General features: G+C 37.1%; 1 protein-coding gene across 1 annotated transcript; it reads right to left on the bottom strand.

Annotated features, from left to right (window-relative positions):
• Positions 1 to 308: 308 nt before the first annotated feature.
• On the bottom strand, positions 309 to 17,556 carry mxf (myxovirus (influenza virus) resistance F). The gene is made up of 14 exons (XM_082180643.1): positions 17,490 to 17,556; positions 17,259 to 17,315; positions 16,750 to 16,958; positions 12,845 to 12,979; positions 10,676 to 10,830; positions 9,584 to 9,722; positions 9,276 to 9,474; positions 5,208 to 5,286; positions 4,714 to 4,836; positions 4,484 to 4,616; positions 4,236 to 4,394; positions 3,845 to 3,921; positions 3,495 to 3,758; positions 309 to 1,217 (listed from the first exon to the last, which is right to left on the bottom strand). Exons 2-14 carry the CDS (start codon positions 17,306 to 17,308, stop codon positions 993 to 995), a joined length of 1,947 nt encoding a protein of 648 aa, XP_082036769.1. The 5' UTR covers positions 17,309 to 17,315; positions 17,490 to 17,556; the 3' UTR covers positions 309 to 992.
• Positions 17,557 to 19,674: the final 2,118 nt, after the last annotated feature.

Below are 19,674 nucleotides of genomic sequence, written 5' to 3'. Positions count from 1 at the left end.
GATCATAGAAGGTGAGTAGTTTGGGTAAGGTGCCAGGCAAGTTACACGGGTGGTAACAACAAGACCAGACAACAATGGTGAGGAAGTTGACTGGTGATATAGTGAGTGCTGATGAGTGAAAACGAGGGTGACTGCTTGCAGGTGATTGAGGAGTGTGTGCAGGTGGTGACCATGAAGGATACTGTAGTACTGTAGGAAATGTAGTGCTGAGAGTGACTGAGCTGGTGACTGTTACACATGCATTAATGACACAACACACTTTAGATTAACGATTAGACTTAGTGATCAGTGAATAAGGCCACTTGATGGAGATGACGACCATTTGATTTTATTTGATTCTGGGTTATTTCACTACAAATACATGTTCTAAACACACTGTTACGACAGCCAAAGAAAAATATGATAAAAAGTCAGGGTCAAGTGCCCAACTAATTGGAACCACTAATTACAATAATGGTGATTCAAAAATTTTTCAATGAAACATCAACATTAACTAGAGCTAAACCTCTGTTAATTCTCAATAAGAACTTTTGTATTAGAATATTATTAAAATCCAAATATAATTTAAGATTCGGGTTAAATTTATGTATGCATTAGGCAGAAACTTGTTTCAAAAGTCAAATATAGTGCATTCAAGATATACATTATATCAGTTCATACGTTCCATGGAAATTGAACCCGTGATCACAATGTGGTCTATTTAATCTACTGTTTGATCTACAGGAATGCCTGAAGTAGAAATAATTGGTTTGATAATGTAAGTTAATTTGACAACCTTAGACTACATTACAGCCTATACTGTACTATTTCTATTCAGCCAAGATTTAAACAATTGATCTAATATTGTTTGTTACTGATTTAACTGATAGAATTATTAAACTGAAAGAAGGTAAATTATAGAAATTATAAGGTAATTATAGTATATCTGGTAGCCAATTTCTGCAGCCCTGATGCAAAATTTCTGCATATCCTTTATGTTTGATAAAGATGTCTCAGAGTTTGTTGCTTATCAGTTCTTGAGCTTGTGTGAGGCGTTCCTGTCGCTTCTTTAGATCAGCTCTCCTGCGTCCTCGCTCTGAGTCTTCATTCAGCAGTTTGACCACATCTGCTCCGTTCCTCAATTCTAGCATCTGATGCCGCAATGTCTTAGCTGCATCCTTCAGCATGAAGAGAATTATCAGCATGGGCACATAGTCTGTAAGGCGTTGATAGACAATCTATATGGAGACAGGACATGGAAAAATAAAGATATTTAATCAACCTTTTGGGGTTGGCTTCCCTTTACAATGATGTAATCTCTGGTGAATCTCTTGTGCCAATGCACCTGCATTGTGTGGTTTGATTGCACATACTGACTCAAATTAAAATTGTTATTAACTGATCATCGATCTGATCATAAAAATAAAAGTGCCTGGTAAAACAACCAAAATAGGGTTTTTATAGTGATGTCTTATGAAGACCCATTTTTTGTTCCTTGAAGAACTTTTCAGTAAAAAGAATTATGGCAATTGGTTGAAGACTCACTGAAGCATTGCATCACTGGTGCCTCATAAGCAACCACCTGCGTCATCATAGCTCAGATTTCTCTTCAAGAAGATTTATCTGCCCATGGTTGTTGGTTTATATATTAGAATTCGTTGTGTTCATTGAGTGGATTATTCTCATTTTCTCAGGGTGAGCACAATACCATTTCAGAAGGGTGTGGCTCTGTGTACCTGTTTCATTACGAGCGAGGACGCATATTGTCCTCACACACTTAAGTCCATTAAGTTATTGAGCTATCAGCATGCTCACTGAATGCTTAGCAACTTATCTAATGGCACTTTTCCATTACCAGTACCAGCTCAACTCGACTCGACTCGCCTCGTCTCGCTTTTCGCTCCATTTTCCAATGCAGATAGTACCTCCACAATAGTACCTGGTCGTCATAGCAACGCCGCAGGAAACTGCTGTGACTTAATCATCTACGCGACACACACCCGCTACCCACACACACAGGACAATGGAGGAAATCGAGTTTGGATGTTTTTGTTTTTGCTGTTTTTTATTCAGGATACTCCGTCTGGCGCGTGCAACGATGATGCAGTGAATATTGACGATTCTCTCAGACCAATCAGCAGTCTGCCGTGTTTTCATGTCACATTTTAGTATCGCCTCAGCTCGCTCAGAACCTCGCAGGAGGTGATATGAAAAAAAGGTACAGGTACAATTTTTACACAGTGGAAAACCAAACAAAGGCGAGCCTAGGCGAGCTGGTACTGTGTAGTGGAAAAGTGCCATAATTGTCCACACTGTAAAAACTTCAGGGTGAAAGTGTTTTGTTGTCTTCTGTCCTTGTTTTTGAGAAAGGAAGGAAGGAAGGAAGATCAGCCAACCCCCAAGGATTTATATCCAAGTCTGAAAGCTCACAGTGAGGTTTCGTTTAGCTTGGATGAGGATGATGTTTTGTCCTCGACTTCTGAGGAGCTTGCGGGCGGTCCAACTAACATGCCTCCCCCGAGTGGGCAGGAAGCTCATCCATCTCTGGCTTATACAGAGTTGTTTGATGTGATTTCATGTGCTGTTGACAAGTTGAAGCTGTGATGTGAGGTACAAGCTCAACCGGAGTAAAAGTCCAAGTTGAATGTTGCACTTTCATCTCACTTCAACACCATTTCTAAGATGGCAGAGAAGGAGTACACGGAGATAGTGACCTAAGAAGAGTGACTGGCTTAGCTCTTTGAGCCACCAAACGCACTGCTTGCATGGTTGGTCTTCTTATTGGAACTCAATCTGTGCTTTTTGGTGAGGCAGTTTTTTGGTGATTGCACACTCTTTGTCCTATGAGGGCACTGAAGGTTAAGCAGAGGTTTACATTTAAGGAAAGCTGTTTTAATAAGGTGTCACTTAACGGGCTGATAAATTAGCACCCTGTTTGTTGTATGGCACTGTGGTCTATGGTTCCTATAGTTATGTATGTAATCACAGCTCTGCTACACTTTCCTTTGTAGGGAAATCTGAATTGTGATGGCATAGGCGTTCCCTTATGAGGCATCAGTGATGTAATGTGGACAGTGCTTATGTCATCAGCCAGATAATTTGCATGATTCTTGACAATCAAGCTTCAGACAACCGTGACACCAGAGGGTGTTCCACCAGAGTCAGCTATAGACGCAACATTGAGTAAACCAAGGAACCAAAGATAAATATGTAACCGATATGTCCTTCATGCACCATAATGGATAGAAGGAACCTTTATTTAGAAACTTACTATAATTTACACCTAGGAAAGTCATTTGTAGATCTAGACCAGTGCCAGATGGGTTGATTCTTTACCATTTTGTTTGGTGACACTAATGGCGTTGAAAGTACACACTTCAACTTTAAAGCCCCTTAAGATATTATAGTGCATACACAGCATTAGCTGTTCATTACAGTTTTACAGTGTCTAAATGAATGACTATACATTTACTGACAATAATTAAATACATTTCATAGTATGAGTTGCAACCCACCTCATGATACAGAGCCAGTTTGTCTGGAACTAGATTTCTTGAATCCAATAACGCACAGCCTTTAGAATTGAAAATTGTGTCATCGTCATCATAGAAGTTCTCGTCACTAGAGTCCATCTCAGTCTTCTGAGGGATGTCAGAGTCATCAAGTTTCTTTTGTAATACCTTGTCCTGAGTGAAGACCAGTTTCTCCATATCAATGAACTCCTTGATTCTTTTCTCCACTTTGGCCTCTTGTTTTGACTGAATGTTATTAATCATTCTCTGAGGAGTACATCATAATACATTGCATTTACTACTACTACTACTACTACTACTGCTGCTGCTAATAATAATCAAATTGTACTTACTGATACAATGTATCTCAGTGCAGGGTACTGGTCAAAAGATAAATAACATATCTCTCTGAACACATTCTGAACAATCTCTGAAAATAAAATAGTTTGTAACAAGAAGAAAAATTGTAGATTGTTAATGGCTTCAAAACAAAAATGCTAAAACTTCACATTTACAATCAGAATTCGAGATATGAACATTTGTGATGTTTGTTTATTTTTGGGTGTCTTTTATGAGTGCTGAACCCTTTAAAAAAAAACATTACAAAAAAAAAAAAAAAATATATATATATATATATATATATATATATATATATATATATATATATATATATATATATATATATATATATATATATAAATATATAACTAATAATAGCTGTATATTTATAAAATATACACTAACCTCGTACACGCTTCAGTGTTTCCATAGCTGGCTCTTGAAGGGCTGCCACATGGTCTTTGATGACACATTCAAACTCACAGAACTCACTGAACGTAAGCAATTCTCTGCCACGATGCATCTCATTATACTTGTCTATCATTTCATTCACTCTTGCTGTGACTACATTTTTAATAACAAAAAGGGAAGGTCAAGTTTAGGGATTTTGGGACAATCCTAAAAAGGCACATGTTTTCAACATCTTCACTCACATGATACTTCAGAGCCTCTTAGGTAGATGTCCCATTTCTTGAACACAGGACGTAGAAGTGCATGAATGTTTTTGTCTTTTAAATGTCCTGTTCTACTCAGTTCACTTATTTGATCGCTGAACTCCATTATTATCTATAGGAAGAAGAATCAATTAGAATTTTTTTGCATAATGTATGGGATAAATATGTATAGATAAAGAGGGTACGATGGATATATATTGTGCTCTTACATCACTGAGAAAAGGTCCCATCAGCTCTTCTTCAACGGGTGGACCCTGCTCGTAGTTTTTAAGCTCCCTTTGAACGCTGAGTAGTTTAGTCTGAATCTGCTCAGTTAAGTAGGGTAGCGATTTCTGTGTCCATAAGAAAATATAATTATTATAGAATTCAATATAATTGTATATATTAGCTGGCTAACTAAAATATTATTTTAATTAAATTATATAAATATTTATTAAATCTTTAAATAAATTGAATAATTCATATTTATTTAAATATTTATTAAATCTTTAAATAAATGTTAAATCCTAAAATGAATAAACTGTGACCACTTGTGACCCACTAAAATCATCTGTTCATCTTTTCTTCTGAAGATTAATGTATTATTTAGAAAGAAAGAAAGAAAGAAAGAAAGAAAGAAAGAAAGAAAGAAAGAAAGAAAGAAAGAAAGAAAGAAAGAAAGAAAGAAAGAAAAAGGGTAAGAACATAATCAAAAAGTGCTTGCCTTGATATGATCAACCAGTTCTTTGGTTAGGTTGTCTGCCAAGCATCGAGTAGATGCTTTACCATCATTCAGTAGAGAGCTGTCAAGAAAAAAAAAAAAGATTATTATTGTTATTATTATTTATTATTTAATTTATATAACAGTTTGTTCTGGTTCTTGAATCTGATTGGCTGATAAACTTTTCCAGCCATGCGATGTTGTAACAAATCCACTGGAGGCGAGTTGCAGAACCCAAGTGCAGTTTATTTACATCCAAACGTGATCAAAATACAAATCAAAGACTTGCGCATAACTTGACATGACCCCACTTGACTTGACATAAACACTCACCACACAGTGGTTACACGAACAACACTAGACCAAGACGCATGCCAAACATGAGGGCTTAAAGTCTGCGTGAACCGGAAGTTGCAAACGTCTTTTCTCCAGTGTTGTGACGTATTTCCCAGTGAAAAGGAATATTGAACAGAGGGTAGGGTTTTACTTCAGCGCTCCTCCTCTCCATCTCTCACTCATAGCAGACTAACGGTTTGAGCGGAGTGGTTAAGCGTTTCCCAACCCAAGCCGTCAAACCTACATCATCAGAGAAGGAACGCCATTCCAGAACGGAAGTAACTTTTCAGACTTTGATTAAAGATTACGACGGCAAACAATTTTTTTCTGTGTATTAACTTGCACGGATTAATTTTTCACCACAAGACTAGTAATATGCGCTAACAAAGTAAATAGGGTCAATTTTGATTTCAGTTGGACTTTAAATACACACATGGACTAATCACCAAACAAGACACCTGTGAACATGATTAGACAATTAACCAATGACAACATGACATAAAAAAAGACTAGTGATGCACATGTCAGGATCACATGAGGGCAAGGGAATCACACGACAAGACAAGAAACATGACTGACATGAAACTAGTAAACATGAACCCAAAACAACTATACATTACAGATGTTCTACCAGTATGACCACGGGAACCGTTTCACCATTTGTATCCTCCGCTTGCAGCATTTCAAACAGGGCTACTTTTGTTGTGTCACGGAATGTAGTTTTTTAAGGCAAGAATGTAGTTATTTAGATCTCAGATGTGCGACTTACATATAAATATAGCACCTTTTCAAGCAGTCAGCTGCCGTTCAGCAGTCATGTACCCGCAGAGAACAGCTTTATCTCTGCCAGTCCTTCAGGAATTTGCCTCTGGCTCTCAGCAAAGACTTTATGAGTGAGTCAGTAGCAAAGATTTTTATATTGAAAGGGACTGAAACAAGGTTGTGACCATAGATGTTGTTTTTACTTTAAACAAGACCTTATAAGACTCAACTTACAAATGTTGTGGGAAATCACTTTAACTGTTAAAAGGACAAAGACAAAGATATTGCTTTCCTCAGCATACATTTAAACTGATTTTGTGATTAAGAATATACAGTAAGATTGACCTGAATAATATCAGCTAGATGCAGGTAATGCACTCGATTAGTCAATCTCTCTCTCACTACAAAAGTTTAAACATTTTTATTTTTATTTTATTTTATTTTCAAAGTCAAGCCATAAGAATACTAATATAGGATGCTCATAATTCACTGGTTAACCGACAGTAATATGTTTATACTGATTAATAATTATCAGTTAAATGGTTTAAAAAGTAATTTATGTAATTTTAAAAAGTAATTTTTCAAGATACTTTAAATATTTTGCTGCATGGTTACAAAATATGCTACACATAAACGTGCATTTTTGAGGGAGAAAAAAAACAGATGTTACGTAGGTCTTTAAGTCGCATTTTATTATTAATTCTGAAATAATGTAAAATACTGGTAAATGAAGTGAAAAATGTACATAAATTATAAGCACTATTAACATTAAGTGACATGGCATCTGACGCACAGAAGCCAATGGCACATGTCACTATGCGTATTGGCACATCCGGTGGTACATCTGGTCTTCATTGGCATGTGCCAGTGAATAGTGGCATGTGTCACTGACATTATCGCGATACACTGACACTGACACAGAGTCGCGGAACATGTCATTGTATGTTGTGACACCTCCAGTAGTGACTGACAGATTAATCGAGCACCTATACTGACGTAATTGTGACAAAATCCTAAATAAATAGCCTAATTTTGTGATATTTTAAATATCAATTAAACGCATTAAAGTGTTATTTGTGTCACGTCTGTATTTGATTGGTATGTGCCACTGAATGTTTTGCAATACCATGTGCTACTTTATGTTGTTTATCTTGCAAAGTCACAAACTGCCCATTCTAGGAAAGACACAAAATAAATCTATCATGGGGTCACTACGAATAACGTATTAACAGTCGCGTCCGTTACTGTAAACCTTTATGGAATTATTCAATAAATAAAATACATTTTTGTTGTACAAATGAACTATGTGCATATGTTACATTATCTATTCTACATTATACTCAGGCAGACAGCTGCAGCTGGTGTCACTACTGGAGCACAACATAAAGAGACATCAGTTTTAGTGACACAGGCCAACTGGCATGTGCCAGTGGATAGTGGCACATGCCACTAAAACGTCTAGGCACTAAAACGTGTGATGTGCCACTTGCATAAGAATTTGCTTTATGCTGTCAAACATATGATTTATTACATTGCTGAATTACTGTGTACAACATTATTATACATAGTTCGATAAAATTATTTTTGAAATATTAAAGCCACAGATGAGAATCTTGCACTGGCCAGTGTTACACTCACTTATACTGACACCTACTGCCGTGCGTCCGTGCAGCATCATGCAAAAATAAAGGTTTACAGTAACGGACGCGACTGTTAATACGTTATTCGTAGTGACCCCATGATAGATTTATTTTGTGTCTTTCCTAGAATGGGCAGTTTGTGACTTTGCAAGATAAACAACATAAAGTAGCACATGGTATTGCAAAACATTCAGTGGCACATACCAATCAAATACAGACGTGACACAAATAACACTTTAATGCGTTTAATTGATATTTAAAATATCACAAAATTAGGCTATTTATTTAGGATTTTCTCACAATTACGTCAGTATAGGTGCTCGATTAATCTGTCAGTCACTACTGGAGGTGTCACAACATACAATCAATGACATGTTCCGCGACTCTGTGTCAGTGTCAGTGTATCGCGATAATGTCAGTGACACATGCCACTATTCACTGGCACATGCCAATGAAGACCAGATGTACCACCGGATGTGCCAATACGCATAGTGACATGATGCCATGTCACTTAATGTTAATACCATAGACAGTAAAAGAAATGGACACAGCGACCCCATTGGATTCAACGGAGACAAAGTGAAGTCAATTAGAAACTCTTACTTCCTGGGGGTCGAGCGTACTGCGCAGACTCAAACTGAGCTTGACGACGTCTTCTAGTAGCTGTGCCAAGAGAAATCTGAATCATTCCCTTCCGAAACTTGCAGAGACGGAGAGTGTGAGTACGAGGTGTCCATGAGCTAGGAGCAGGAGAAACTTTTGCTATGTATTCTGATTAATTATTTTGTCACTTTGCCTCCACGTCCCCCCGATTGCGCGCAAGCTTCTCCTCCTGTCCATACGGTAATTTCTCTACTGTGTGACAGAGTGTCGCGTGGTTATGACGCAATCGTTAGCCTATTTTTACAAAAATTGCTTCTACGGGGCCATAACGGAAGCTACAAGGTAATGGAGCCTTTTATACATTTTCGTGTTTCTTTAGAAATAAATAATGGACAAATGGAGTCTTTAAACGCCTCAGTTGTAAAGTTATTCACTGTCAAAGTGACGCCAAAATGAATGGGAGTCAATGGGATGCTAACAGCAGGTGGGGGTCCGCTAGCCAATGGCGGCGCCCGGGGCTACTTCAAAATAATATAAAACCCTCCCCCCCTGGTTAATACCGCCTCTCTAAACTTGGTTATTTTAGTTCCGCTCAAAACAAATTAATTTAAAGTGAAGCTGAAACAGAAACCGTTTCTGTTATAATTTATAGTTTATAGTATAGTATATAAATATAGTATATATAGTATAATATATAAATATAATATAATAAATATAAAGTTATAATTACCTGAAATATCGGTGGTTCCTAAAAAAATTCATTTCCACTTCCATGGCTTTAGAAAGAGGGATTTTGTTATTGATGTCACTCTGACCACGACATCGCACAATAATGTAGCCCTTGCTGAGAGGAATGACTTTGCCTTGGACAATGTTCAAAACATCACTCTCTGCTCCTTGGTCAATAAGGTCTGGTTTTGTGAGAATTGCTATGCCATGAATTCAACAAAAAAAGTTAAAAGTTAGGAAAAGCATGAATCATAATGCTACAGGTTGGTCTGAAGAAATATACTGTAGAAATACGAAAAGTTGGCAAACCAAGAGTTCTGTATCCATCTGGGTCTACATCTTGTGCCATTCTCAGTGCTTCTGTTGTCGCTATGTCAACATTGCAGGGCACAACAACTAAAATGATGGTTTCACTTTTGTCAATGTATTTCAGAATCAAGTTTTTGATCTAAAAATAAAAGATAAAATGTCCTTTGGTTAAGAAGGTGATAATCTTTAAGCCACCATGAAACACCACAGCAACCATTATACTTCCATTGCCAATAAATACATAAGTAAATCAATAAATAAATAAATAAATTCAACAACTTTGAATAATGTGTACAGATGCATTAATGTCTATTATGAATAATGAAAATGTATTAAGAAAGTATTTTTCTCTCTCTCTGCTTGAGTTCATGTTGACTAATGGTGCTTTTCCATTACCAGTACCAGCTCAACTCGACTCGACTCGACTCGCCTCGTCTCGCTTTTCGCTCCGTTTTCCATTGCAGATAGTACCTCCACAATAGTACCTGGTCGTCATAGCGACGCCGCAGGAAACTGCCGTGACTTAATCTTTTACGTGAGACGCGCCCGCTACCCAAACACACAGGACAATGGAGGAAATCGAGTGTATGTTGTTTTTGGATGTTTTTGTTTTTGTTTTTGCTGTTTTTTATTCAGGATACTCCGTCTGGCGCGTGCAATGATGACGCAGTGAATAGTGACGATTCTCTCTGACCAATCAGCAGTCTGCCGTGTTTTCACGTCACATTTTAGTATCACCTCAGCTCGCTCAGAACCTCGCCGGAGGTGGTACGAAAAAAAGTACCTGGAAGCAGGTACAGGTACAACTTTTACACAGTGGAAAACCAAACAGAGCCGAGTCGAGGCGAGCCGAGGCGAGCTGGTACTGTGTAGTGGAAAAGCGCCATAAGTTTCATCTGTCAGCTACAAATAGACTACTTAGGGCGTGAAAAACAAGTGTTGATTAAATCCACTGATTTGAAACTGAATGCGATGTATATTTTTTGCAGGTGCAGGTTGACAGCTTCAATGCCTGTTTACACAAATGTTCATAATATTGACATACTTTCAAACAGCCATTTAGATTTGTGTTTTAAGACTCTATTCACTCACCTGATCGCCAATATCATCAGGTTGACCATGTACAGGTACACGGGTTATACCAGGTAGATCAATCAGAGTGAGGTCACACACATCAGGAGATGAAATTTCCAAAGAGATGAGTTCATCACATATTCCAACTGTATTTCCAGCAAGCTTGTTTTGAGCTGTCAAATATACATACATCAGTTTGCAGCAGATTCAAACAAGACTAGTTTGGGATTTTCAAGTGGTACAGACCTTATTCAGAGCAGCGCCATGACAGGTATGAAAGTGAGGCTGTGAGGGATAGACTTGCACTGCAAAAAATGCTTTTCTTACTTTGTATTTTTGTCTTGATTCCAGTCCAAATCTCTAAAAATTATTAAATCAAGATGCATTTACTATAGTAGTAATAGGCCATAAGATATTGGGCCCTATTTTGACGATCTGAAACGCAAGGATCAAGCGCTAAACGCAATTAACTTTGTGGGCGGGTCTTGGGCGCTGTTGCTATTATACTGGCGGGATAAATGACTCTTGCACCCGGCGCAAATCTAAAAGGGGTTGGTCTGAAGTAGCTTCAATATTCATAGGTGTGGTTTGGGCGTAACGTGAAATAAACCAATCAGAGCGACATCTCACAGAGCAGGCGTTCTATAGTGCTTGTTCTATAGCGGATTCCTATCATAACGGCGGATTTGTCAGGCGTGCGCCGGCAGCGGTTCACAGCCGAGGAGACCAATGTTCTCGTCAGGACCGTAAAACACAGAGAAGTGACGTTGGGGATGGAGAAACACTCCCAAATTAACTTCGGTTAAACAGGCGTATGATAATTTGGGTAAATGTGTAAGATAGATGTATGCTTTTATAATAAACTATCTATCTATCTATCTATCTATCTATCTATCTATCTATCTATCTATCTACAGTATCTATCTATCTATCTATCTATCTATCTATCTATCTATCGTAATAATGTATGATTTGCAAAAATGAAAACTGCTGCTTCTGTGTAGATGAGAGAATCAAAGTGTATGCGCGTTGTGCACACGCTACATTGATTATGGCCAAGCATGCGCCCTTAAAATAGCATATGAATAACATGCGCAACGCGCCACTGACTTTAAACAATTTTTTTTCGGTTAGTGGCAGAATTGTTTTCTAAACCTGTAAAATAGCATGAGGGAACGTTTGCGCCGGAACACGCCTCCTCTTTGCGCTGAACCGCCCCCGGGAGCGCAAGTGTATTTCTTAGTTAACCGACGTGCGTCTGTGGAGGGAAAAGTCCACTTTGCGCGGGTGCAAAATAGGAATGATACATGCGTCGGTGTACAAAGTCAATTGCGCTGGGTGCAAGATAGGGCCCATTATGTCTTGTTTTCTGGGGAAATAAATCAAAATTAAGTGAGTTGTTGCTTAAAAAAAGCAAAATTATCTGCCAATGGGATAAGAAAAATAACCTTAATTCAAACAGAAACAAGATAATCTTTCTTACCCCGTTGGCAGATAATTTTTTTTAAGCAACAACTCACTTAATTTTGATTTATTTCCCCAGAAAACAAGACATAATATCTTATGGCCTTTTACTACTTTAGTAAATGCATCTTGATTTAAGAATTTTTAGAGATTTGGACTGGAATCAAGACAAAAATACTAAGTAAGAAAAGCATTTTTTGCCGTGTGCCGTGTTTCCAATGGCATCCGCTGTAAAAAAAAGCTGTATAAAGCTCCAGATTACTTACAATTTTCCACAACTTATATTGTCGGGAGTTTTTTGTCAACTGAAATTTCTTGGAAAGATATTTTTCCAGTGCTTCATGAGCAGAATAATCCAAAAGCACATTAAATAACAGTACAGCCCATTGAAGAGATGCATGTCTGTCCCTCACAGTCTCGCTTTCATTCCCGATAAAAATCAAAGATGGCGATGCTGTGAATAAGGTTTATTGGTGAATTTGACCCTGGAAATCCATCTCAGGACACCAGGGTTGTGCAGCATTCAGAGCTGAATGGAGAAGCTCTTTTCAATTACAACTGATTTTCTGAATTTGAATTGAAGAAGCAAACATTCTGAGTTTTGCTCAACTGTGTTAAACACAGATGGAATATAGGCTAGTCCTTTTTCGAAGATGACATTCATCAGGGCATCATTACAACTGATGCTGGTTATGATCTGTAAGGGTTTCTGTTCATACTGACCTTCTCTGACAAGGTTATCCACCATTAATGGGTCATGAAAGGTCTCATTGTGACCACTGTAGGAAATGGTCCCTGACCACGGTCCTTTTTTTAACTTCCGTAATTTCAACTGAAGAGGACAGCGAGTGACTATACCTTAAGAAAAAAAATGAAAGCACAAAGTTTCTCAAGGATCTCAAGGTATGTGGGCCCCAAGTTTTCAAATCTCATTTATTTCTCCACAATGCTCCTCCCTCTTCTCCTTATATGATATTGAGTGCACTCACTTCACTACGCATATGTTATAATAGACGTTTCTCGAGAGGCGCACTTGCGACTAACGCTAGAGGCTGCAGTCTTTAGCCTCCTTGTCAGAGCGCCCATCTCCTACGCCGGAGCCCTGGATTGGTAGCCTGGCTCCGCCCTCCTGCGTACTTCCGCTCAATTTTATTTCCCTTCAGTACTACGTCTGGGATTGTGGTGTATTCTTTGGTTTTCTCCGGACAAATTTTTGGCGGCCCAATCAGCGAACAGAGGGAGTGGCTGAGAACGATGACGTTGATGTTGTGCGTTAGTTTGAGTTGTAGGGTTACGTCACGACCAAAGGTTAGCGATTGGTTATGGCAGATCCAGAGTGACTCTGGGCAGATCCAACAGTTTTAAACTTCAACAGAATACTCGCCTACAAGGAAGTTAACGCTTGTCAATGGAGAGAGGCCAGACTCTCTGTACAAATGAAATGTACGAGAGTCTGGTAGAACCAGGCTGGATTGGAGGCCCGCACAGAGCGGGGCAAATGCAGCCAAATACTGCAGAGCTAGACCATGCACTGCTTCATACGTCAGCAAAAAGATATTATAATCAACACAGTACCTGACAGGAAGCCAGTGCAAAGACACCAAAATCAACAACTCTGGTTCAAGACAAGATTCTGGCTGCTGAGTTGTGCAGATATTGTAATTTGTTTAGAGAGAATTTAATAATTCCAGCAAGGAGTGCATCACAATAGCCAATATGAGAGAAAGCAAAAGAGTTTATCAAATGTTTGTAAATACTGATATTAAAAAATAATTAAAAATTAGGGGACTTCATGATTTTCTTTATGCCATGGAAAAATGTTACGCTAACCTTAGATATCAATTGTTTTCATACACGCCAAAGATAGAATATTTCACTTTTTATAGCAATTATTGTAATGTGTAAATCATCTCTACTGAAGTGTTAAAATTTCTATTAATTTCTTTTAATTTATAGAAAATCAGTTAATATAAAGATTTTTAATATAAAGTATTTTTTCACAATAACTTTTTTATTGTATTTTCATGCCATGACTGTGGGTTCAAACATAGGCCTATTTATGAAGTATATGTATTCTATGTTTTGTTTTCGTATCTTGCGAAGTATGAAATGACAGCTTTTAGTGAAACTGTGAATAAATAGTGAATAAATAAATCAAATATAGACCTTTTATATGGTAGCTGCTAAACACCCTCAAGCCTAAATCTAACCGCAACTGTACCCTTTCAATAAAATTAAAAGGTATAGTTTCATAATTAAAATACTTTTATAAGTGGGAAAAACAAACAAAAAGTAAAGTAAAGGACGAGTAGTTCTAATGTCTTTAACAATATCAGTGGGAGGGGCTCTGATGACTTTCCATAAACTTTCCCCTAAAGTGTATCCGACTGCACCCAACCTTAACCCAAACATAACAGTATGGGTTGCATTTATGATACCTAAAAGTCCTTTAAGCAGCTTAAATATTTTGATCACTCATTTTATTACAGTCCATCTCATTTTGTGTTCTATTAATAAAATAAAAAAAGACAGGTGTGGAATGACACAAAGTTGGGCAAACGACGACAACATTTTCATTTCTGTGTGAACGATTACTTTATTGTTGCTCCTGAAAACCAGTATCACATTTTTATATATGAACTTATTTTGGGATATTTGTAAGCCATTAAAGCCAAACTAAACTTAAACTTAAACTTAAAACTAAAATTAAAACTATTATGGCAAAATTCACTTTACATGGTAGTATGAACATAAATGTGTGTGTATGATTAAAAAAAATCCACCCACTCGTTTTTTTTTAATCCCCATGAATAATAAACAGTGTCTCAGAACAAGCCTTCACTTTGTACAAGCCCCGCCCATAACTGTTGACGGACTCTGTCGTATTAGCATAGATTAGCACAACCCTGAGCGAGTTGTACACTGTCCGCCATTTTCTCAGTACAGTAGGTCTGTATATTTGTTTACTGTTAGTCGTAACAAGTGTTTTTGTGTAATGTATGTTGATGATAATGCAAGGGAGAGAGAGAGTTTATGTATGAGACTTTACTGTGCATGTCTTGTACTGTGTTTAATTCAGTTCTTACAGTGACTTTCTGGACTGAAACAGATGGTTCATCTTTAGCGTGAAGTACAATAAACTTCATAAAACTCATCAGTAAAGTTTTGACCATCATTCGGATGAGGACCGCTAAAACAGGCTTGTACTAACAATGGATAAAAGCAAGATGACAACATAAGTTATAACCGTAATTAAACTAAACTATACCTGTTCTATATCCATGCAGCATATATTCTTTGGCTTTGTGGGCATTATTGTCCGACTCCGGTTCGAACTGAACACCGCTACTGAGAGTTTCTGACATTTTCATTGCGTGAGATTGTCCTGTCACTTGATTATCTTGAAGCTCCGCTCTCTTCTTTAAAGAGGCCGGGAGCACCAGCTCATTTGCATTTAAAGGGACCAAAAAGTGTCCATTTTAACATGCTATAACAGTTATCTGTGGGGTATGTTGAGCTAGAACTTCACATACACACTCTGGGGACATCAGATACTTATTTTACATCTTTTAAAAAGGGGCATAATAGGTCCCTTTTAATTATATTTAAAATAATAATTATAAACGTAATTTTCCCCAATCCTCCCAAGTGCCCTTTTTTTGGTTTGTACCACTGTCCTGCATAATTTATATGCACGACCCTGATTAAAATTATAATTATGTATTTTTTAACAACACAGAAAGGTCTGAGGAAATAAATAAAAAAGTTAATTCAGTTAAACTGTTTTCAATACACATTGTAATGCTTCATTAAAAAAAAAAAAAAAAAAAAACCGTGCAAACTGACAGAAAATATGCAATTTTCATTTTCAAATAAACTGTTAGAAAATGTTAAAACCAACATAAAGCCTGTGTTTTGTCTCAGGCAGTTTTCAATAAAATCTTTAAAACATAATTGCTGTTGTCTCCTTTATGTGAAATTATGCTTGTTTATTTTTTTATGCTTGTTTCTATTTTTTATATATAATTTTTTTATATATTAAATAACATTTTAAATAAATGTAACGAATTACTATTATTATTATTAATATTAAGGCTACGTTTACACGGAAACGATCTGAAGAGAAAACGCAAAAGTGATCACTTTCTATTCTGCGTTTAGACGAGCGTTATGGGGACGAAATCTGCGTGCACACGGTGACGCAAAAGTGTGTGAAATTCAATGTAGTATGCACTCCAGGCGGCTAGGTGGCAATGTGAAGCACTGATCGGTGCCTTCACTGTCTAGCAGACTTTTGCGTTTTTACCGTTTAGACGGAAACGCGACGGTGGAGCGTTTTTAAGATTTCCACTCTGGAGGGTGGTTTCACTTTTTTGCGTTTTTAAGCCCCAAAAACGCCGTCGCCGTCTAAACGAAAGGCACATCTGATAAAATATTTTTACGTTTTCACCCGCGAGCGTTCTCGTGTAAACAGGGCCTAAAGCTCATTGGACACAACCATCAACTACATAAACAAATGTAAATTAGTTTCATTTTAATAGATGGGGACATGGCAATAACATATTCCACCACTGCAATAAATAATTCTCATTTAGTTGCAAGGAGCTGAAGTAATTTCAGAGTCTTACCACTTCCTCGAGGTAAAGCCACCCCAGAGAGAGCCTCCAAAACAGAACTCTTTCCAGAACTCTGATCTCCCACCACTGCAATGGATGGCAGATCTATATCCTTATCAAGAGCGATCATCCTCAGAGAGTCAATCAACTCAATCAAAGGCTGAACAGACTCAATGAAATGACTGTGGAATGCTCCGGGAGCTTGTGAGTCTGAAAAAGAGCTTTATAACAAAAACATCAAACAGAGATATTATTTAGATCTTGTTTAGATGATCAATTCGATTATTTAAATTGTTTTTTTTTCTGAGCTTTAATTTTTCAAACCAACAAATGCCACCACCACCACATCTGATGTATTGTGTTTAACAGCATTCTGTGGTAGAAATGACTTGAAGAAAATTACATAAGACTAATTTTAAAATTGTCATATTATATGTACAATATATACACAAAATTACATATTTTCATGTTTAATTTGCAACTAAGAACAGCCAAATCTAAAAATAAGCTGAATACTGTACCTCCCTTCATCTTGGGAATCATAGTCTTTAAATTTGTCTGGATGATCCATAGTTTGTCTGAAAATGAATTAAGAATTCTAAGCTGATATTAATGAACTAATTAGAAAGAATGATTAGGCATCTGCAATAAGCCAAAATAGCATGTCAAGTCTTAGCAAACACCATGTTCAATGCAGTACTTTCACTTAACCAAAAAATAAATGTAAAAGAAAGAAACTGTTGTCACTTTACCTTACGCTTGCGTTGTGTGTAATAACAGTTTAACATCTGAAAGGTATATGAGGGTTGTGTTTCGTACTGATATTTATTAACAGAATGAACACCAATAAATCTAAAGTTGTAAGGAACTGGATATGACTCATGACTTGGTTGAATGTCACAGACATTATCTGTAGACACAGACAGGTTCAATCAGAAGTCATTAAAAGATAAATTCTTAGTTTCGTTTGTCCTTATCATGTTTATCAAGGCCGTTACTATGGCTGTCAATAAAACAGTAAAGATAATTTTCAGTTTAGTTTTGCTTTCTTTTGTAATTTTGGTAACACTTTAGAATACTGTTCCTTCATTAATGAATAACTACAAAGGAACAAATGAGTAATGCACTATTAACATTCATTCTAGTAACTACTATCAACTAACAGGAAAATCCGATTAACAAATTAGTAAGTAATAGCGCTCAGTTGAATGTGGTTGAAACTCAGTTGAAACTTAATTATGCAGAATTTATGATAAAAGGTTACGGTAACCCAGTAGTAATGACTCAAGTGTTACTACATCCTTCTACAGTATCTACTAATAATTTGGATCAGTATTCTAAAGTGAAAAACATGATATTGACTGACGTCATTGTAAGCTTTTGAGATTTTTGTAAGATTTTGAATAGTAATTCCTTCTGATGGATTTGTTAACACATTAGTCATTACTAGTGTGTTCCCATGATCTTCACTTTAGAATACTGATCCAAATAATTAGTAGTTCCTTTAGAAGGATGTAGTAACACTTGAGTCATCCAAAACCTTACAAAAACCTCAAAAGCTTATAATGACTTCAGTCAATATGTAGTTGTCAAGCTTTTCACTTTAGAATACTGGAAAAAAAATGAAGTGAAATGAATACTATGAAAAACAGTAGTTACTGATTAGTGAATAGTGAACTACCAAATTCGACTGAGCGCTATTATTGTTAATCAGAGTTTCTTGTTAGTTAATACTATGTTAATAGTGCATTACTCATTTGTTCCTATGTAGTTATTCGTTAATGAAGGAATAGTATTCTAAAGTGTTACCGTAATTTCTAGGTCACTGTACCTATCCTACAAGAATTATTGTACATGCTGTTCCGTAATTACTATGTTGATATTTTTTTATGAATACTTTGTGGTGGTGTGAGTCATTTGGCAAGTTTTTATTTATTATTATTTTGTTCTAAGGACATTTTAACAAAAATATGTAGATTTTTCCCCTATGAAACTAGCTCTAATACTTCTCCCAAATTAAGTCCTTTCTTAAAGAAAAGAAAATAACAAATACATTAAATAAATAAAAAACAATAATAAAAAATAAAAAAACATACACAACACGATTGTCACGGTCAACAGCTAAGTCACCACCTCCTCACTACATTTCCCATCATCCTCCCTGGCCCTCACCTGCATCCACTTCCCAATCATCCAAATACTAATCACCTGCACCTGTTGTTCATCAGCCATGGACTACTTAAGAACACACCTCAGTTACACACATTGTCTGTTCTCCCAAGCGGACACTAGATTGACACTTGTAACGCTACTTACCTGTTGACAACGCCTCTTCCAAGGATTCCAAGGATTCCAAGGATTCCAAGGATTCCAAGGATGCCTTCTCCAGCGTTCCACGATCTCCACTCTATCTCCCTAGCCGTTCTCCTTCATCTCCGTTTGTTTCCCTGTCACCGTGGTTTCAACTCATCAACAACTGAGGTGTGTGCATACCATCCATTCCCTTTGGTCATTCCCCATTCAGCTATATTCCAGAAAGGACTCTGTTACTCTCATCCTCCATATCATCGCTCTGTTACATCCTGATACCTGCCTGTTTTGTCTCACTCTCTATGCCACATCAATACAACTTGTTTAACTGTTCTCGAGTTGTACACTCTGAGTCTGCATATCGTTACAACGATACACAACCATAGTATTGACGAGACCAGACAAAACTCAAATAAAACACAAGGATTTAAATACATAGATAAAACAAAGTAAATAATGACGAACAGGTGAACAGAATGACAAAACCTAATCAGTAACTATGGTGACAAACTAAGGAGGGGAAAACAGCAAACAAAGTCCAAACATAATAGAATCATGACAGTACACCTCCTTCTGAAGAGGTGCGACCTCATGCCGGCGGAGGAACAAGGAGGCTCTGGTGGAGGA

The sequence above is a fragment of the Leuciscus leuciscus genome, assembly GCF_965113295.1.
Source record: "Leuciscus leuciscus genome assembly, chromosome: 9".
Taxonomy (NCBI): Eukaryota; Metazoa; Chordata; class Actinopteri; order Cypriniformes; family Leuciscidae; genus Leuciscus; species Leuciscus leuciscus.
Note: the sequence above shows the minus strand (reverse complement) of the source record. Positions and strands in the feature narration are given on the sequence as shown.

What these genes read in the sequence shown, in the direction of transcription:
- mxf (XM_082180643.1), bottom strand. Translation starts at nt 17,308, where the DNA reads ATGGATCATCCAGACAAATTTAAAGACTATGATTCCCAAGATGAAGGG. An exon ending in AACTGGTTGATCATATCAAG is followed by an intron (nt 4,837 to 5,207) that starts GCAAGCACTTTT and finishes TTATGGACACAG; the next exon opens with AAATCGCTACCCTACTTAAC. An exon ending in AACTGGCTCTGTATCATGAG is followed by an intron (nt 1,218 to 3,494) that starts GTGGGTTGCAAC and finishes GTCTCCATATAG; the next exon opens with ATTGTCTATCAACGCCTTAC.